The following is a 20,489-nucleotide window of genomic DNA, read 5'->3' as shown; positions in this document are numbered from 1 at the left end:
AGTGTGTAAAGGGACAGGGACATCAGTTTCTGATCAAGCGCAAGGAAGTGTTTTTGAACTAAACTGTTCATTATGGGAAGAAAGGGCTAGCTGAGGAGAGTACACTTCTGGCTAGTGAAAATATACAAGGTAGGTATTGAACATGAGCTGACGGCTTGCATCAAGTTATTTTTCAGATTCATTCCAACGTGGTGGTCTATGAACTCCCCTCCCCACCCCCGCATCTTCTTAAAGACCACCTGACTCAGACTGCTAATTGCAAAAACACGCACAGCACTGGTCTCTGTGTGCTTTTGTAGGTCGTGTGCATGGATGTGAAGCAGAAGGGCCTGGGATTCAGGGCACAGGCATGAAAGAAAAATGAGAACAGGCATATAAAACATTTCAGCAGAAAAGGAATGATCTAAAACCACATTTACGTAGCCCTGCTATGCTTAACTTATGACTGCTGGGAGTCCTGGTGAATTTCTTTTAGTTCCCTGAAAAATAAAAATGGTTTCTCTATCACTAGGTAACAAACCCAAACATCAGGCTTTGAAACACTAATTTAACTTGGTTTCCGGAAACCACGCAAAGAGATCATTAAACGAACTCAATCCTGAGCTACCTGGGCATAATTTTCTTTACTTCAGACATGCTAATTTAGTCTGTTTAGATCAGAACTTCCATCCCAGTAGGGTTTTTACAAGGGTCAAAATTCGACTCACCAGGAAACTAAAAAAGACAGACCAAAAAGAAAAAAAAAAAAAAAAGCTACATTTCTTCCAAGTAGTCGTTAGAGACTATCCTATAAATTTTATACTAAGGATTTGAATAGACACCATCCAAACTGACTTTTTTTTTTCTTAGCATAAAGGAAGAAATTATCTACCAGGTTCTTCTCCTTTTAATCAAGAAAAGATTAATCATTGAACGCATTCTTTCCTTGGTCCACGTCCTCTCCAGTCACGAAGAGGAGCTTCGCATTAGAACCAAATTTTGACTCTGACCTACGCGATTAAGTAATCAAATTCTCTTTCTGGAATTTCTAGGTTCAATCTACCGCTCTCCCTGTGACTTGCCTTCATCTGTTGGGCAGTGAGTCTCTCGGTGTGTACCATACCCATATTGGATTATCCACTGCTAGCCCAGAATCCCATCCCATCGGCTGAGACAGTCGACCAAGGATTTTCTCACACTTGAGAAACTGGAAAAATCACATCGATGTGCATGTGTATTTTATTTGAAGACAGTTACTACTTTCCTCTTCCCCAGGCGGCTGGGGTGTTTTGATTCTTCTCATCCCTGCAATGCTAAGAATCATTTCTTTTACTCTGATTTCCAGGCCAAGTTCACTGCTAACCAAAATGAAGGAAAAATAGCATTCCAGATGCCTCAGATAATTGTAGCATTTGACTGCTCAACACAGGACATTTGAAGGCATCATCATCATCTTTTAGGAAGAGCCAACTCCATCCTATGAATTTGGAAAATTTCAGATGAAGGCTGAACCACTGACCCTCTCCTCACTTTCTAACGACATTTATTGAGTACTTACTAAGAGAATCCTACTTATTGGCAGAGAGAGGAGTAAAATAGGCCAAAAGTATGCTTTAATCACTGGAATGAGCTCTACCACGGGGTGAAAAGTAAATGAAGTGAGGAATTCAGAGAAAACGCTTTGATAAAAGAAGTTGTCTTCAACCCGTTAAGAAGACAACCACGGATTAGGTGAGCTCAAGGGTCGGTGGCTATCTGCTCTCTAACAGAAAATGAGTTACTAATTAAAGAAAGGGTTTGCCTAAAATCTTGATAAACACAACTTTGTTTCTGTGAACAGACCCTTCATCACCTTGGAGTGGGGCCCACAGGACCAGACTACCCACGGATTTTTACTCTTCGAGAATAAAGCAGAGAAGATAAGTGACCAATACAGGCTAAGTTCTAACTTACTCAAGGAAATTCATCAAGATTGTCATATTTTGCACCTGCCAAGAATGAAGATTAGCTGAAGCGTTTTTTTTTTTTTCCCCAAGTGGATCACGATCAATTACTGGCCTCTTCTAGAAGCACTTTGACCAGTTAATTATAGGTTAACTGCATATTCCTAATAGAGGGACTTCCATCACAACCATCATGGGGGATGTGACATCACATGAAGTCCTCACAATCGTCACGATAATAAGGAAGCAACAGAGTTCTGCTACGTCAGTCTCCGCAGACTACCATCAATTGATTAGGCCAAGTAAAATAATCCAAATTTCTACCCATTAAACGTTGCACTTATTCTTCATTAAAGAAGGCATTAAAGTGGCCACCTTATTTTCCATTTTATCCTCGGTGTTGGAATTATTTTAAGTGCTGGGAGGAAAGTGCATCTCTGCTAAATAGGAATGACTGAATCAATGAGTCAATGAATGAATAACTACAAGAACTTTGATTCAGCTGGATTTTCCAGTCTGTAAAATAAGTACAGACCATACTGGGGATTTAGGTAGCTTTTTGGGAGGGAATACTTAGGAGTTTTTTTCCTTAGTGTTAATTTATTTGTTCAGTGAACACGAGTTTTATAAATTTTTTTTAAATTTTTAAATTTAATTTAATTTAATTTTTAAAAATTTTTAAATTTTTTTAAAATTTTATTTATTTAATTTAATTTTTAAAAATTTTTAAAATTTTTTAAAATTTTATTTATTTATTTGACAGAGAGAGAGATCACAAGTAGGCAGAGAGGCAGGCAGAGAGAGAGGAGGAAGCAGGCTCCCTGCTGAGCAGAGAGCCCGATGCGGGGCTCGATCCCAGGACCCTGAGATCATGACCTGAGCTGAAGTCAGAGGCTTTAACCCACTGAGCCACCCAGGCACCCGAACACAAAGGTTTAATAAAGCTGGAGCTACTCTTCGACCCATCCACTTGTGTGCTTGGCCCCCTACATAACCTTGGCTGGCATCTGGGAACTTGGATTTGGGTAGAGTTCTCCCTGCTCCTTCAACAAAATGTTTCATCGTGCCTAAAGTGTTTATATAAAGCAAACAACATGGTCTACTTTACATACCTTCTGAGAACATGGAATTTGGGTACATGGGAAGCGCTGGGTTTCTATACAACCACCCCCAATAAAAACCCCTCAACATGAGTTCCTAATGAGTTTCCGTGGTAGGCAACATCTCACACGTCATGTCACAATTCATTGCTGGAGGAATTAAGTGCTTCCTGGATGACTCCACTGAAATAAGTCTCTTGGAAGCTTAGACTTGGTATCCTCTGGACTTTGCTCCATGAGGCTTTTTTTTTTTTTTTTTTTTTTTTTTTTTTTTGCTGATTCTGTGTTGTACCCTTTCACTGAAATAAATTACAGCCATCAGTGAGACTATATGCTGAATCATGAGAGTCTTCCTCATGAATCACCAAACCTGGGGTGGTCTTGTGGAACCCCCAACACAGGGGACATAGTGAATCTGAAGTCATCATGGAAACCAAGGCATCGTCCGTAACAGCTGGGAGTTCATGGGATTCATCTGAGCTGTAAATCAAGACATGGGCCCATGGGTGGTGTGTGGTCTCCCTTCACCCAGGAGCCAGCTGAAGTTGCCATGTGGAACTGGAGAACGTTCAAGCAAGAATGAACTGAAGAAAATAGATCCAGTCCACATGGCTCATTTTTTCAGATGGGCTAAGGTTGATCTAAAATACCTTTTTGCAGGCCACAGAGCGAGTTAGAAATAACTTCAAGTGTACCAAAATTGTGTCGCAGCCCCCACTAGTTCCGATCAGGACCTCATTTGTTGCTTGGCTGGAGTCCGTCCTTTCTCAGAAGACCTCCTGTTTGCAGCAAGACGCACCACATGGACGCTGATCTGCACCATGTTGCATTTTCAATTAAACCCGCTAAATGGGGAGTTTTAAAAGGATGATTTCCAAGCTGCCAGGACAATAATGCCACAAACTCCACCAGATTTTATTAGAGTCAAATGACAGTATAAATCACTAGGAAAATGTGTGCCAACCACAGAAACAGCAATGTCCCAAACTCTTGGAGTACTGAATACCATCCAGTTGGCTGAGAACAAATCATGTGGCTTAAAATCATTTTTCACAATGACTATCCTAGCTAGTTCATCATTTTTGGCAGATCTGCCGCACATCCATAGTCGAACTCAGCTAATTTTCACTCTGCTGTTCGACAAATATAATCCCCCCCAAGCCCTGCATCAGAAAAACCACCCAGCAAGCTTTCAGGAAATCTTGAGGTGGTACATCAAAAAAAGTGAGCCCATTTATTAGAGCCTGGCTTGAAAAATGCATATTAAATAGGCCACCCTAGAGTCATCACATAAAATTCTACTGTGCTAACTAACATGACGAGTTCAGAATCTCAGTCATACTAACGACTGGAGTCTGAAAGTCAAAGAGTGAGATTTCACAAGCCCTTCTTTACTTTTCTCTTTTGAACTGAGCCTGCCTTCCATAAAGCAGAAGCAAAAAAATAAATATAAATAAAAAATAAAAGTTTATTTACTATGGGCTTGTCTAAAATCATTATTAGTTTTTTTTTCTTTTCAGATTTAATAGTTCCATAAGTCAGACAAGAGATCATACAATGCAACATCAATTTCTTGACGTAATAAAATATTTACATGACAAAAATGAACCAAAGACCTTTTCTATCAAACTTAATTTTTCACCCAAGTTTCATGGAAAGGTGGTCTTCTGGGGACTGCTCGTCAAGAGCCCAAGTGTCGAATTCTATCCACGAATGGGTGTTTTAGGATGATTTCCAATAATGCTAATCTGCTGTAAATTGAATCTTCTTCCCACAGAGAGAAGCAGCTGCCCACAAGGGGGACCTCCCCCACGTACTTCAAATCGAGCATCTGCGCTCACTCCATGGGGTGTGAAGGGATGCTATTAGGACCCGGCTCACAAGGGGCTTCGACAGTATCATGTTCTAGTCCTTAGTTCGGGAATGGGTGGTTAGGCACTTGTGGTATTCTTTACAATTTCTGTGTATCAGAAATATTTTACAATAAGTTAAAAAATATTTAACCCCCTGGATGGGTTTGATAGGCATTTCTAGACTCCTGAGGGGGGCAACCTTACTTAGCCTTGCTGTCTCTAGAGCCCCACTGAATTTTCTTTAGTAGGATCAAAATGATCCATTATACCAAATGGGTACATTAAAAGCATTTCTCAGGTGCCTGGGCGGCTCAGTCAGTTAACTGTCTGCCTTGGCTCAGGTCATGATCCCGGGATCCTGGGATCGGGTCCCCAGTTGAGCTCCTTTCTCAGCAGGGAGCCTGCTTCTCCTTCTGCCAGCCACTCCCCCTGCTTATGCATTCACGTGCTCTGACAAATAAATAAAAGCATAGATAGAGAGATAGACAGACAGATAGATACTCTGTTATACTGAATTCTGAAAGACTTGGCCAGATCTTCACAACCTTTCGTGTCAGATAACCTTTGTCTGTGGAGCATCTTGAAAGAATATATAAGCCAAGAGTATTTTCAATCAGTGCAAGCAAAGTAAAAGTATCTTCTCATATTAAAGCTGCTGGTTTCCCAAATAGAAAATGTTGTACAAAAAAAGTAGAAGATCAAGAAAAAACAAGTTGAATTGACCAAGTGTGCTTTAAAATGTCCCCTAAGTTTGAAAACCCCTCCTTACCCCAGCTGAGGACGGGAAGACAGAAGCCAGCTGTGTTCATATAACACTCATGTTTGAGGTAGGGGAGACCAAAGAGGTCTCAAAGGGGTCCCGGGACTTTAACATCAGCAAAGATTGGGAATCTGTTAGAGACACAAATTTCCAGATCTGGGCTAGGAGGTGTGGGAGAGGTGGACAGCAATCCCTCCAGATGATGCTGACCCTGCCAGTGTGCAAACTGGATGTCAAGGTCAGAAGTCTAGCCTCTGTGGTCAGAGGGTTTGAATACCAGGGCCTATCCCTGGTAAATAGGGTGACTTTGGACAAGTTACTTAATTTGTCTCTTCTTTAATTTCCTCAGCTGTGAAATAAGGACAGTAGTCATCCCTAGCTCACCGGAACACTGGCAGTAAGATGACACACACAAAGGTTTGGCAACATGCTTAACACATACTAAGCACTCAGTAAGTGTGAGCCATTATTTTCTCTACTATGGAGATCATCAAAGATTTGCTTTGAGTTCACTTTGCTCAACTGTTGATTTGCTCAGCATTTATTGAGCATTTCCTACAAACCAGATTCAGGGCACTGAGTAACACAGCGTTCTGACCTAGCTACCACGCGTCTCCGTCCTGAGTGAGTGCCGATGAAATCCCACCACTGGAGCCCTACTCCTGAAAACACCAAGAATCTCCGATGGGGGCCCCAAGCTTGGACAGGTTTGAAAAAGCTACTCAGGAAGTTTTAGTTTCTTCCAAAGGAAGTAGCAGACCTCTAAGCAAGAATTATAGCCCCAAGCCCAAGGAGCAGAGGCTGCATGTATGTACATGATCCCAGAGAAACTTCTGGAAGGGATGCTTTGCCCAGCAAGCTTTCCTTTGGGCTTATATATTCCTCTCCGCCTTTATTGACCTTCAGAGGAAGCACAAATCCTGTTTTTCTCAATCCTCAGGGCTTGTCCCCTTTGCCAGACAAAGAGTGGTACAGAATGAAGTCTGTCAGTGTAACGAGCGAGAGTGCTGTTTTTAGGATCGGACCCTCCCAGCTCCGGGAAGCTTGAGCACCGTGTTTCAGGACCGAGGGGTAATTATACAGCCATCGTCTCCTCTGTAACCAACTCCTATAGATGCCGATGTACACTTTCCTGCATAAATTGCCCAAGCCCCAAGGCCAGACATAATGGTTTCACACGCCGGTTTCCAAGGGGAGGAGCAACGGGGGCAAAGCTTTTAAATTAATTAAAAGAGACACTCAGGCACACTTCATGCCATTCTTTAATCTCCACTCTCCTGTGATAAATATAGAATGACAGGTCCAGGCCCAGGCTAATGAGTTGAAGGCAGGACCCTATGGAGACTCGCCAAGCAGCCCTCGGAAACACGGCAGCAGGGCCCACGGCTCAGAGAAAGGAAGGAGAAAATCAGCACCTTGCCTCAGCTGGGTCACTGATGGGTCACCAGAATGCTCTGAAGAGTTCCCATTGGACACAGGATCCCCCGCTTCCTTGACTAGCAGCGGTTTAAACAACAGATAAAAGGAAACAGCATGTCTTACATTAAAAGGTCAGAGAGTAACAGCAGTTAAGATTTATTGACGGTTTTCTAGTGTCCAAAGAGGCACTGTGCTAAGGGCTTCTCTTCATTTAATTGTGGTGACCAGCTTCCCAAACAGTGCTCACACCTTCTAGCATACATGCCCTCACCACACACTCCCCTCACACACTGAGTCAGAGCTGGCACATGCGACCGATAGAAAATTCCAGAAGAAACAGTCTGTGACTTCTGAGCTTAGATGAAAGAAGACGTCACCACTTCTAACATGATCTCTTGGATCACCTGCCCTGAGGGAAGCCAGCACCACCTCAAGAGGACACTGGGGCTGCCCTGTGGTGAGGCCAAAAACTAGGCCACTTGCGAGTCAATCCTCCAGCTGAGGCCAAGCCTTTGAGTCGTCCAGCTAAAGCCCCAGACACCCCAGAAAGAGAAGCCATCACGGCTGGGCCCCGTCTGAGTGCCTGACCCACAGAACCCATGAGGCGATTGTTTTAAAAAACTACGTTCTGTGATTTGTTACACAGCGATAGCTAACCAATACTTAAGAACCAGATACGCTTATTTTATAGTTGAGGCAAGTTAAAGTGATTCACTCATGGACACAGTGGGTGAAACAATGGGGATCTGCATTCGGGTTGGCGGACTTGAAGTTCTAGTTCTCATTCTGTCCTCTTACTCCTGACAGATAAACCCAAGGTGTGTGATTGATTTCCCATCCCTTTTGTTAAGGGAAAAGCAACTACTTAATAGGAAACTTTTTAACCCTTGAGTTGTTTCAAGAGACTTTGTCCACCATGGCACCCACTCCCTTCTGCCTTGAATTTTAGCCATTTCTCTGTGGATAGAGGTTCCCGGAAGGCTGGAACAGAGGGTCTTTCTTCTGATAGTGCTCGTCAGTAGCAAAGGGTGAGGACAGGAGGCCGCGTCAATCCCACAGACACCAACCACCTGCCTAAAGGTCCGGCAGCTCTGCTCTGCCACTTTCAGGCTGCGTGATTTTAGGCAAGTTGTCTAAATTTCAGGAGCTACCGATTCCTCACTCTGAAAATGACCAATATTCATACACATACTTGTGTTCACACTGCATTACAAACATACTCAAAGTATGAGCACATCTGCCTGGCGCACAGGAAGGGCTCCATAAAAATGTGACCCACTTGAATTATCAAATAGGTATTGAAAAACACCCAACATTTTAAATGCCCAGGCAAAAGCTCTTCCCTCAACCTTTTATTTCCAAAGAAAGAGCGATGGTTCTTGCGGCAGGGGGCGGCGGGGGCGTGGGGTAGAGATTTCACTCTATGGGCTGGTCAGCTTGTTATGCCTTGACCATGGTTCCTACCAGATCCCAGGCTGCCCTTCTGGAGTGATGAGAGGGTCAGGGAAAGCTGCCATCCATGTGAACCATCCAGTGGCACACGTGCAAAGAGCTGTCTGGCTCTTCCTTGCAAGAAGAAATGGAAAGCGGGGACGATCTGCCTCTCCTGGCCTGATGAACAGAGGTGGACAGGGACTTCGCTTCCATCCTGCCTCTTAATCCCACTGCACTCTTATCATTTTGTCAGCCTGGACAAAGCTCCTTAGGTCCTGGCAACACTCATTCTAATGCCTTCCCATGTGGCACACCCTTCCTTGGTGTTGGAGCTAAACGCGCTGTCAAGTGTCTTACTGTCCCCTCAGGTCATTTCTACTCAAAGGCTATTTGGAGTCCCACCTCCCTTTGAGCTTAGCTTTAGGGAACTCTCTTTTTTTCTGTTATGCCTGAAAGAGTCTTCTATGTAAAATTTTCTTTGGGTCCAAAACGTTTCCACAACCCTCCACTTCTAGGTAAGAGTGAGAAAAGGGAAACGGGGAAAGGCCGACCAGGTTCACCACCATCTCACACTAAGCACAAATTCCTGGCATTGCCAGGTGCTGGGTCAGGTTCTCTGGGGGATAGGAGACCCCAGCCCTCGCCCAGTGTAACAGAGGAGTACGATTAAAATATTGACAGCTAGGAAACAAAGAGCCAAGGGAAGGATGCCGTGTGTAGCAGAGACAGAAGACCCAGGACAGTCGAGGAAGGAAAGAGTGGACGGGGGGGGGGGGGGGGGGGGCAACGGACACTGGAAGCAGTGGGCTGGGCCTCGGGCGTGTGTCCTGCAGAATGGGCTAGTGCCTGCTAAGGCGGAGGGGAAGGGCAGAAAGAGCCCCCCAGGCAGAAGGAATGAAAAGCGTGAAGGCAGGAAAGCACAAGACAGATTCACACAATGCTATGGATTTGCAGGGAAGGAGAGACGGGACTGCAAAAAATAAAATACATGAGGGGAGAAACCCCTGGCAATAATGAGCAATCAAGACTTCCACAAAAAGATAAAGGTATCTTTGTAGATTACAGCGTAGATTACTGGAGACATGGGGATTTCATGAAGAAGTAACACAGTTCTCAGTGACCGTGACCATAAAACCCTGAGACTAAAGACATAGGTCTTCAAAGGAAGCAAGGTCAAGTGGACAGGCGGACCGCTCTTCCCCACACTTAGGGACGTTCCCCTCACTGACAGTTTTTGCTTGAACCACTGAACACTCACTTTCCAACTCATTTTATCCTTACTTTAAAATATTATTCTCCCTAGTTTTTATCAGTGATTACCTCCAGTGAGCAGGCACCTATCAGATGACGTAAGTCAGGACTCTGCTCCTTATAGGCAAGGTCATTTCAATAAATCCAACGAGCCAGTATCCACTACCCAGCCTGGTTTCAAGGCGGAGAAAACGGGTATCAGAGTGGAACGGGACTGATGGTAGGTCTAAGGGTGTCTGTCGGCACCTCAGTATATCCTTCTATCCCCTGGCTCAGATTTAGAAAGCCACACAGAGTAAGCTCTCAAACAGAAGTTCTGTAAGTCCCAAATCCCTTCTCTTCCTCCTTAGAACCAAAGAGCTAAGCTCCAAAAAGATCCAGAAAACAGCATGAGCCATCAAGCGATCTCATGTGGCAGGTCTGGAAACAGGAAAACGACCCTGCGCGCTGCTTCTGTGTCCTCCCAGACCCCAAAGACGCCCCCTGCACAACACCGCCCCAGGCCAGGCCTCACCATATACCACATGCTTGGCCACTTGGGATCGTTGAAGTAAGTCGGCTGGGCACGACTGAAGTCATAATCCCTCTTTGTCCGTTTTTTTACCACTTGCTGTTGGATCCACTCCACCTGCCAAGAAGAAGGACATGTGGTGAGTGTTCAAGTTCCACCAGGGTTAGCACAACACAAATGACAGTCGGGGGCAGGTCCCCTCCTGAGCCAAGGCTGTTCAAGTCACAGACTTCGGGCCGGCAACTCGATGCTCAGTCTAGGGGCTCCGAGTCTCCGGAGACCTTGTTCACCTTTATTTTCAATGCAGGTCGACTTTTTAGTCTTTAATGACAGGTCATCCCTATCTCTCAACAACATGCTAACTTTTTAGCTTCTTCAGAAAGCGTATTTTATTCAAAATTTGTTGCAAATTGATCGTGTTAATTTTTTTTTTTAAAGATTTTATTTGTTTATTTGACAGACAAAGATCACAAGTAGGCAGAGAGGCAGGCAGAGAGAGAGGAAGGGAAGCAGGCTCCGTGCTGAGCAGGGAGCCCGATGCGGGGCTCGATCCCAGGACCTTGGGATCATGACCTGAGCCGAAGGCAGAGGCTTTAACCCACTGAGTCACCCAGGCACCTGATCATGTTAATGTTTATACTAAATATTTTTTTTTTTGCCCTTATCTTCTATGAAGGATCAACATACTTTTTCTAGAATGGTCCAGGTCAGAAATGCTTTAGGCTTTGCAGGTCATAGGATCTGTAACTACTCCTCCTGCTGTCCTACACCACAGAGACACATAAATGAACAGGTGGGACGACGTTCCACTAAGTTTACTTAGAGAAGCAAAGGACAGCCTGGATGTGGCCCACGGGCCACAGTTTATGACTTTGCCTTATACTACACACCACATTTTTTTTTAATGTTCTGGGATTACACAGCAAATTTTAAACCTATCCTGGGATCAAATGCTCTAGGATCACTTTTTTTTTTTTTTTTTTTTTTTTTTTTTAAGAAATGGCTTTCTACAATATGGTGTGGTGGAAACAGCAATATTTGGGGAATTAGACAACCAAAGCCCCAAAGCCCTAGACCATCTCTGGCACAAAATTGGAGAAATCACTCAATTGCCTGAGCCAAAGGCTCCGTGCCAGCTCAAATTCAAACCTACCACCCTTGAGCAAGTCAGAATATTAAGCCACAAATTTGGCTGAAGCAAAGCAATTGAGCACTTCTGAGTTTAATACCGAATTGTAACCTAAATGTTAGGGCTACGTATGGGGGCACTTATTTAAAAACAGGTCATTACTATGGCAACATAAAACTAAGCGTGTTCTTTTTTGTTGTTGTTGTTAAGATTTTATTTATTTATTTGTCAGAAAGAGAGAGGAAAGAGCACAAGCAGGGGGAGCGGCAGGCAGAGGGAGAGGGAGAAGCAAGCCCCTCTGCCCCACTGAGCAAGGAGCCTGATGCGGGACTCGATCCCAGGACCCTAGGATCATGACCTGAGCCAAAGGCAGAGGCTTAACTGGCTGAGCCACCCAGGCGCCCCAAGCATGTTCTATTTTGACTGGTGCCTCTGAAACGACCTATCAGCCCTGGTGGCCTTCTACAATTTGTTTCTAAGTTCTCCTGTGTTCGATCGCTCCTGCCGTTTTAGCCATAATACTCTAAAATGTTCTGTTCCACCATTTATCCCTTCTCTACACAAAGGGATTAAAAATTGAGGGCAGGGAGATTTTGTAGTGCACTAGCGATTCCACATCCATCCATTGAGTAAAAGTCTCCAAACCACTTTTGCCCACTTGATTAAAGATCACTGGAGGAGAAGGGCTAGTAAGGCACTGATTAACGGGCTCGAAATGCACTGCTCGACACAAGGTACTAAGGCCAAAAGCCAAGTTAATAAATTCCTCAGATTCTCGTATCGGGAAATATATTCAACGAGACTTCTGGTACGCAAGACGAATTTAAATAGCGAATTCCTAGTTATAGCACTAACAAAGCAAATGGAAATACACGGCCTCCTAAATAAATAAAAAATCCATTTATGATTAGGATCACAGCTAAGCATCATCTATGTGCCTTCCACGACAGGTAATTTAGGCAACATTATCAGGACAGCAAAAAAGCCAATAAATGAAGAATAATATTCTAGAAAACGAAAGCTGCTTCTGCTCCTGTTTTAATTAATGTGAATTAAGCGACTCCCTAGCACTGAACAATTCTCCACACCACCACCCCCAACACACACACCTGTGCACACTGGGGAGAAGGGGTTGTGTATCTTTCTTTGAACCACTGGACCACGGTTGTCAGGGAAGCAAAGAAGGATCTCGTTTTTTTTTTCTTGGACTCGAGAGACTGCTCTTTAGAAACCACATCATGACTAATGTGGCATTAACAATGCGTGTAAAATTTTTTCTCAATGAAGAGGGTAATGTTTAAGTGACCAGGCTTCCAAAAATACAGGGAAAAAAATCAATTTCTTTCTCAAAGTGGAGCGGTGAGCATGGGCATACATGCACTTTTTCTATTTCCAGGAAACATTTTAATCTCTTCCTTTCAAATAATCTCGCTATGGAAGGAGTTTCATTCGCCCACTTACTCATTCAATGAGCATCAAGTGTCTATTCTGCACCGACACTGTGCTGGGAACATGAAGACGAACAAAAATAGTCTTCGGCTTTGAAGGACTTAACATTTTACCAAGAAAGATTTAGCGAATATTCCTGGGGCACCTGGGTGGCTCAGTGGGTTAAAGCCTCTGCCTTCAGCTCAGGTCAGGATCTCAGGGTCCTGGGATCGAGGCCCACATCGGGCTCTCTGCTCAGCAGGGAGCCTGCTTCCCCCTCTCTCTCTGCCTGCCTCTCTGCCTACTTGCGATCTCACTCTGTCAAATAAATAAATAAATAAATAAATAAATAAATCTATCTTAAAAAAAAAAAAAGATTTAGCGAATATTCCACAATTCTCCACTTTGTAAAAATGTAGTTATCGTCATGAATGACACCCATCGCTCTATTAATTAAAGCATTTGTGAACATTTTGACCAGGCGGATTCTACGTGCAATCCTTACGTTGCCATTTGAGGCATATCCCAGTTGAGATTCAACTCGTACATGTTTGCGCGCGTGATGATCTGTTTAGACGGGACTCTTTCCAAACTACTCCTTCATTGGCAGTGACTTTTCCTAACGGAGCCTCCATAAATTCTGAATCGCCACCTAGATGTGTACCTAAACCAGAAAGTGTCAAATCCCGGGGTGTCATCTCAAACAGAGTGCTAGAGAGCAGAACAAGTCTACACTGGGGTGGGGGGGGTTGGGGGTGCGTCTCGTTGTGTATCATTGTTTCGGCAACAACCCTGGAAGCCAGTGCTTCCCCGAAGCACACACGTACACACAGACAAATGTGGGATAAGTATGTGAGAAAACCAAGTGACAGCCATTTTCCGAGATGAACTACAGGTTCAAAAATAGAACAAAATATCTTACAGAACAGCATCCCTTCTGTAATTTAACCAAACAAAAGTGCTTAGTTACAGGCTTGGTGGCTGGAAGGTGGCATGCACGTTGGCATCTAGATCTGACTACAAGTCACTCCGTCTGATCACAGGGCTGAAATAGTCAAGAAAAGTACAGTGGGTTTTTCTGTTTTTTTTTTTTTTTTTTTTTTTAGTGTCAGATATCATGTATTTTGTCTTGGTGCTTTATGAGTATAAGTATATGGCCCTCCACATTTTGGAAAGTGGGAAAAGCACCTCTTGGATCGGAAGATTTCTATGACTGGAGAGACTAGCTTTATATTTTTAAGCCATTATCCATATGTCTGTCCTTGAGCCCTTTAAGAAAAAGCTCGGAGGTAATGCGTTACACAGATTTCGCTTTTTGCCAAGAAGCCCCAATGCATAGAAAAGATGCTTAGAAACTCATTTTCATAAAACTAGGGCCAGCCCAGGAAAATATGAAAACTGTGTGCTTTCCCCCACTGGTGCAACTTCGGAAGGTTCTATTTCTTGTATATTAAGGAACTACAGATAATCCAGACCATAAAAACCACAGGACCTCTGATGTCATCAGTGTATCCTCCATGAACTTCAATATACGTGCGCTCCATGGTTTTAAGGACACTCCCTCCCTCCACCAATACAGCTCTCCTCCCTATATGACCCAAGTGAACAGGAGGCATCCGCCTCACCAGAATCTTTGTTGAAAGGGGTTCTCTTTCATGAGATTTCACGTGTCAAGCAATGCACATTAAGTGATCATTCTGGGAAACCTAACCTCCCCTCAACCATCTCAGTTGAGCTCCTATCCCATTATTTTGCAACTTAACAACTTTTTGAAATAGGATAAAAAAGAAGTTCTAGGAATACAGATTATGGAAGTTATTATATAAATATTCTTGGAAAACAAACTGTGATAGCACAAAAAAGACAAACACTGCACGGCATCACGTATATGTAGACTCTTTAAAAAAAAAAAAAAAAAAAGCCAGACTTGTAGAAAGAGTAGGAAAGGGATTTGCCAGAGGTTGAGGGGTGGGAGAACAGGAACAGGTTGGTAAAAGGGTACAAACATTCAACAGGAAGGGGAGTAATGTCTCCAGGATCTAATGTGTGACTGAAGATTGAATATAATGGTGATGACAGTTGATAACACTGGGCCTATAATTGAAATCTGCTAAGGAAGTAGAACCTAAATGTTCTCACCAAAAAAAAAAAAAAAAAAAGAAAAGAAAAGTATGTGTCTATATACACACAGATATATATATATTTATATTGATATATATATTTTAATATATATTAATATAATATATATTTATATTTTTATATATATATATGGGCACACATATATGGTGATGTCAATTAACTAGATGGAGGAAATCCTTACATTATATATATAAAAATATATATATTTATATACATATATAATCCCTACAATATACACTTTAAATACAATTTTCTATGTTGATTATGCCTCAATAAGGCTGAAATTTTTTTTAAAAAGGTGTCACTTTAAAAACCTTTGTTTTTTAAAACAAAGTCCTCCCTTGTAATAGGGAGGACTTAGCCCTTTAGATAAGAAAATATATTAAAACTAATGAATAAAACTTATACTGGTAGCAAATGTCAACATATTTTAATGGAATGGGAAGTCAAGAAATTGACCCCAAATATATGGAAATATAGTACATGATAAGGGTGGTATCCTAAATCATGTGGGGAGAAAGAGATTACTTCATAAGTGATGTTGCAACAACAACCAACTGGGGAAAAAATAAAATAAAAATTGAAATCATGCTACCATCTTACATCAGGACTAATTCCAAATGAATGATATTTAAATGTAAAAGTAAACAAATAAAACCATAAAAGTATCCTGAGAAACATGGGAGATTTAGAAAAAATCATCTTAGAGTGCAAGATGCTTGTCAAAGTAGAACGCAAATCAAAAAAAGTGATTGAGAAAAAGTGATACATTTAACAATGTAAAAAAATAAATGTGGCATGGCCAAAAAAACCCTCAAAAGTGAGGCAGATGATAAACAGGAAGTGTTTCTATCTCCTACTACAGACAAAAGGTGATTTCCCTAATATATAAAGAGTTGCTATAATCAGTAAGAGAAAAATTCAGTAAGAACACAGGCAAAGGATAGGAACACAGTAATCTCTGAAAAGACAAACAGGGAAAGTTTCCAGCCCTTATACAGACAAAAGGCTATTTCCATCATATATAAAGAGTTTCTGCAATCAATAAGATAAAAATTCAGGAGGAAAACAAGCAAAGGATAGGAGTACAGTCATCTCTGAAAAGACAGTTTCTTAAACATATAAAAATAAGCCCAGCCTCATGCATATAAAGACAAAAGTAAATGAAAATCACACCAAGATAATAATTTTTCTACCTTTCCGATAAAACAATATAAAGAAATAACATCCTACTAGCGAGGGTATGATACAACAATCATGCTCATGTAACGATGATGGGAATGTAAATCTGTCTAGCTCTTTGGAATGTAATTGGACAATATCTAAAAAAATTTTACAAGAACTCATTCCACTTTTAGGAATTTATCCTACATATTTATTTACACATGTAAACATGCAAGGCTATTTACTAAAGCGCTGTTAGTAGTAAGTGCAAGTTGTAAACAACCTGAATGTATACTGAAAGAGATTAATCAATCATGACATTGCAATACAACGGAGTACAATGCAACCATAAAAAAAAATGTAACTAAGTTATGTACTGACAGAGAACAGTCTCCATGATACAACTTGAAATGAAAAGAAAAACACAGGGGCACCTGGGTAGCTCAGTGGGTTAAAGCCTCTGCCTTGGGCTCAGGTCATGATCCCAACCACACTGGCTCTCTGCTCAGCAGGGAGCCTGCTTCCCTTCCTCTCTCTCTCTGCCTACCTGTGATCTGTGAAATAAATAAAATCTTAAGAAAAAAAGAAAGAAAAGAAAGACATAGTCTGTAAAGAACACTACAGTCTTTCCATTTCTCTGGTAATGATACACAAAACCCCTTAGTATAGGAGGGAAACCTTTACTACATGCCCTTGAATACTTTGTTACCTTTGGACTACTTAAACATGTCATCTACAAAAACAACTTAAAATTTCTTTTGAGTTAATAAGTTCCATTGAGGGCAATCCTTTCAGGGCCCCTCCCTCTTCAGGAGCTTCATATTATCGTGCAATAAACTTTGCTTAGCTGCCCACCAAATATGTATTTATGTCTGTATACAGACACACACACACATACATATTGTATTGGTTGATTACTATCATATAGTCCAATGATCTCAAATGTGACCAAATTTGTGAATTACAACACATTTTCTTGAAGACCTGAGAAAAATAGTATATAAAAAATATCTCAGGGGCGCCTGGGTGGCTCAGAGGGTTAAGCCGCTGCCTTCGGCTCAGGTCATGATCCCGGGTCCTGGGATCGAGTCCCGCATCGGGCTCTCTGCTTGGCGGGAAGCCTGCTCCTCCCCCCTTCTCTCTCTGCCTGCCTCTCTGCCTACTTGTGATCTCTGTCTGTCAAATAAATAAATAAATAAACAAACATCTCAAATGGCTTTGTATAATGTTTTAACATGGTGAGTATTGAGAAAATGTAGGTAAATAACAAAAAGAAGTGGCTGGAATTTGGGGAAACTGGCTTCTACTGTTAGATTTGTCACCACCCACCTGTGTGACCTTGCAAAAATCTTCTTGGACTCTTATCTGTAAAATGAGAGAAGACAGACAAAATATGCCCTCTAGTCTCCTTCTAGCTTTGAAATTTTATCTATATATTCTATTCTATGATTTGACTGGGAATAAAAAGTTTGTGCAAAATGCAATAAAGGTACATAGGTGCTTCAGGTGATAAATGATCTTAAGTCATTCCGTGAAGATATGAGATTAATATTTAGAAAGGAGTGAAGTAAATTATATTATTCCTTTCATGATCTGATGAAGCAGTTGCTTCATAAATATGTAGGATTCCATAGTTTGTATCCTTCTTTGAGTACCATCGACAAAACAGGGTGCAAAAAAAGAGCATGTACTGATCTCTCCCCTCCTTTTTTCTTCTCTGACTGAGAACAAAATATCCAGAGTTGCCTTGATTAAAATATATATACATATATCAGTTAAGTGCACGAGGGCTGTGTACTTGTTCATTGTGGAAGAGAACGGTCAATGAAGACAACTTAGTACTGACAAGTCACTCCCAAACCTTAAAATCTGAAGCCAACATACCCCCAAATTTTTCTAAAACTCTGATCCAGAATTCAGAGTTAACCAGTAAAAGAAGCAAAGAATCTTGTAAAAGTATGTGCTTAAACGAGGGTATTGTGGTCTTTAAGCCTTACCCCAGTTAGTAACTACCCAGTAATTAGCAAGTTACTCAATATTGACATCAGTATTTCATTCGAGCCATACTTTAAAAAGAAAAACAACAACAACAACAACAAACCAATTGCTTGGAGCCTGCTTATTTCAGAGAGCTACTTGTGAACAAAAGGGAGGATTTTACTTGATGTGCTTGAGATAGGCACTTTGAATCTCATTTAATGACTGTTAACATCAGAGTCTTATATTAGAGAACCATCTAGCCAGGGATACGAGGAATCACACCAGTTTTGGAAGGTCGTTGAGAAGAAAGTTGTGAAATAAACACTGCATGTGCGTTCAGACCAGTGTAATTGAAGACAATACAGGCCCAAGTGAAAAACTTTAACTGCTGTAACATTTTCCAATTAGCTGGCTTTCTCCAACAGCACCAAACTTTCAGAAGTGGGTCATCAATTTCACCGTACTCTTTGTTTAGTGGAAAACTCATAGCCTCCTTGGTCTAAACACTTTACGTACTTTCAGGGAATTGGACTCCTACTTTGCGCCTTAAGTGATTCCACTAACATGTGCATGCTTCTAAACATTTAATTTCCTAACTTGTTTCCAGTTTTTTCCCCCTCCCCACTTCTGATAAGAGGACACGTGGAACGAAAATATAAATGTTGCATCCAATTAAAGTAGTAAAATTTATTCTCACCTTCAAGACCCTTTGTCTATTCACTCCAAAAATACTATATAAAGTAACTACTGCTATAGGATGGCACCGAACAAAATAACCAATTTCCCACCTTCGGGCAGTTTCCATTCTAATAAAAGGTAGGCATAAGCACGTAAATGAATAAAAGATTATACAACAGACTTTCATAGCACAAAAAGTAATTAGCATACGGTGATAGAGATTGTCAAGGAGGGCGATATTATAGGGAAGGTGGTTGAGAAAGGCCTTTTTAATAGAATTCTGAATAAGAACCCAGTCATACTAATGTCTCAAAAGAAAATACTACAGGCAACAGAAGTCGTTCATGCAAAAGACCTGGAATGACCCCATGTCTGTTTTTGTCTGCAGCTTATCCACAGGCCACAGATGCCCATGGCCATCCCTCGGGGCCCAGGGACGAGTATACCAGCAGTGCACTGCACCCTCCAGTGGATAAAGAATGAGGCCCTCACAGGTCATGGAAGCTGATTCCCAGACATCGGATCAACTAGTTCTGGGGTTCTGGACAAGAAAAATATGATCTAGAAGTGACACGGGTTCAAGGTAGGCATGTCCCTGAAGACTCACATTTTCAGCTGATGGGAACAAATTTAGCTGAAAGAAGGCTAAAGAAAGTCCTCATTAGGGGACGTCCTTGCCCACATCTATGGACTGTACCCTTGGGACGCTCATCACAATAAACCGGTCCAAAAAGGGGCTGTAAGGCAGATTCTGACCTTTCCATTGTACAGAAAAAAATCACAAGTTCAATGTCATTTAAACAGCAGAATAAGTATTAAATGATTTCTAGGGCAGAAAGTGTCCCAAGTATGAACTATTCAAGCACAAGGGAAGGGGAAGGGGCATACATGGTATTTGGTGTAGGAGCAGGTTTAGAACATCATACGAGGTATCAGAAGACACAGTTACTTAATCTGGCCACTTCAGCCATTATCAGTGACCACCTCTCCAACTCTGGAAAAGGACATCCTATCTGTTGGACAAACCTTGCAAGAACAATTTAACACTGAAGCAGGTTACATTAAAAACAAAGTAATATTGCTGGGGCTCTCCGTAGAAATATCTAGTGTGTGTTCTTTACACAGGCAGTGGGTAGAGCTGCACTAACGAGACTATGCCACAGATCGGCAGTGCAGGGTCCTGACATGGGAAAACAAGCCACATGAGTTCTTGGTAGACCACCCATGGCCACTCTGGGAAAATCCCAATAAATTCTGGCATTCTCTATTTTTGTAGGTAAAATGTTTTAAAATTGTTGTGTGACTCAAAATAGTATGTTTTACAAATGGAGGCTCTGTAGGACTTAATATGGCACGTTTCCTCCCATTTCCTTGGAAGAAAGGAACCAGGTCTTAGTATCCCTAGTACCAAGGGCAACATTTAGCAGTAGGGCCTCCATAAACAGTTGGAGATGGATGGACTGTATTTTCACATTGCATTAATACATTTTTCAGTATATCTACGTTTTCTAGTTATTTGAAAAAAATCAGGAAATTTTAAACTGGAGGGAGTACCAAAAAAGGTTCATCTGCTTAATCCTACCAAGTATAATAGGATATTTTGTTTTTCAACAGTTAGATGGTAGCACAAGGATGATTATGCTACCAGGAATGAAGAGGATGTTAAGGTATTAATGAAGGATGTGTTCTTTTTTATATATGATTCCATTTTTTAAATTATT

General features: G+C 41.7%; 1 protein-coding gene across 3 annotated transcripts in view; it reads right to left on the bottom strand.

The window, feature by feature from the left end:
• PCSK5 (proprotein convertase subtilisin/kexin type 5) overlaps positions 1-20,489 on the bottom strand; it is a gene marked incomplete at both ends in the record, with an annotated part of 451,941 nt that overhangs the window by 353,003 nt on the left and 78,449 nt on the right. For all 3 annotated transcript variants that reach the window (XM_080819756.1, XM_080819754.1, XM_080819755.1), the window contains one exon: positions 10,254-10,367. In XM_080819756.1, coding sequence (XP_080675882.1) covers positions 10,254-10,367 — 114 coding nt within the window. The remainder of the gene's footprint in view (positions 1-10,253; positions 10,368-20,489) is intronic.

Source organism: Martes martes, assembly GCF_963455335.1.
Source record: "Martes martes genome assembly, chromosome: 12".
NCBI lineage: Eukaryota > Metazoa > Chordata > Mammalia > Carnivora > Mustelidae > Martes > Martes martes.
This window is presented reverse-complemented; position numbering and strand designations above follow the sequence as displayed.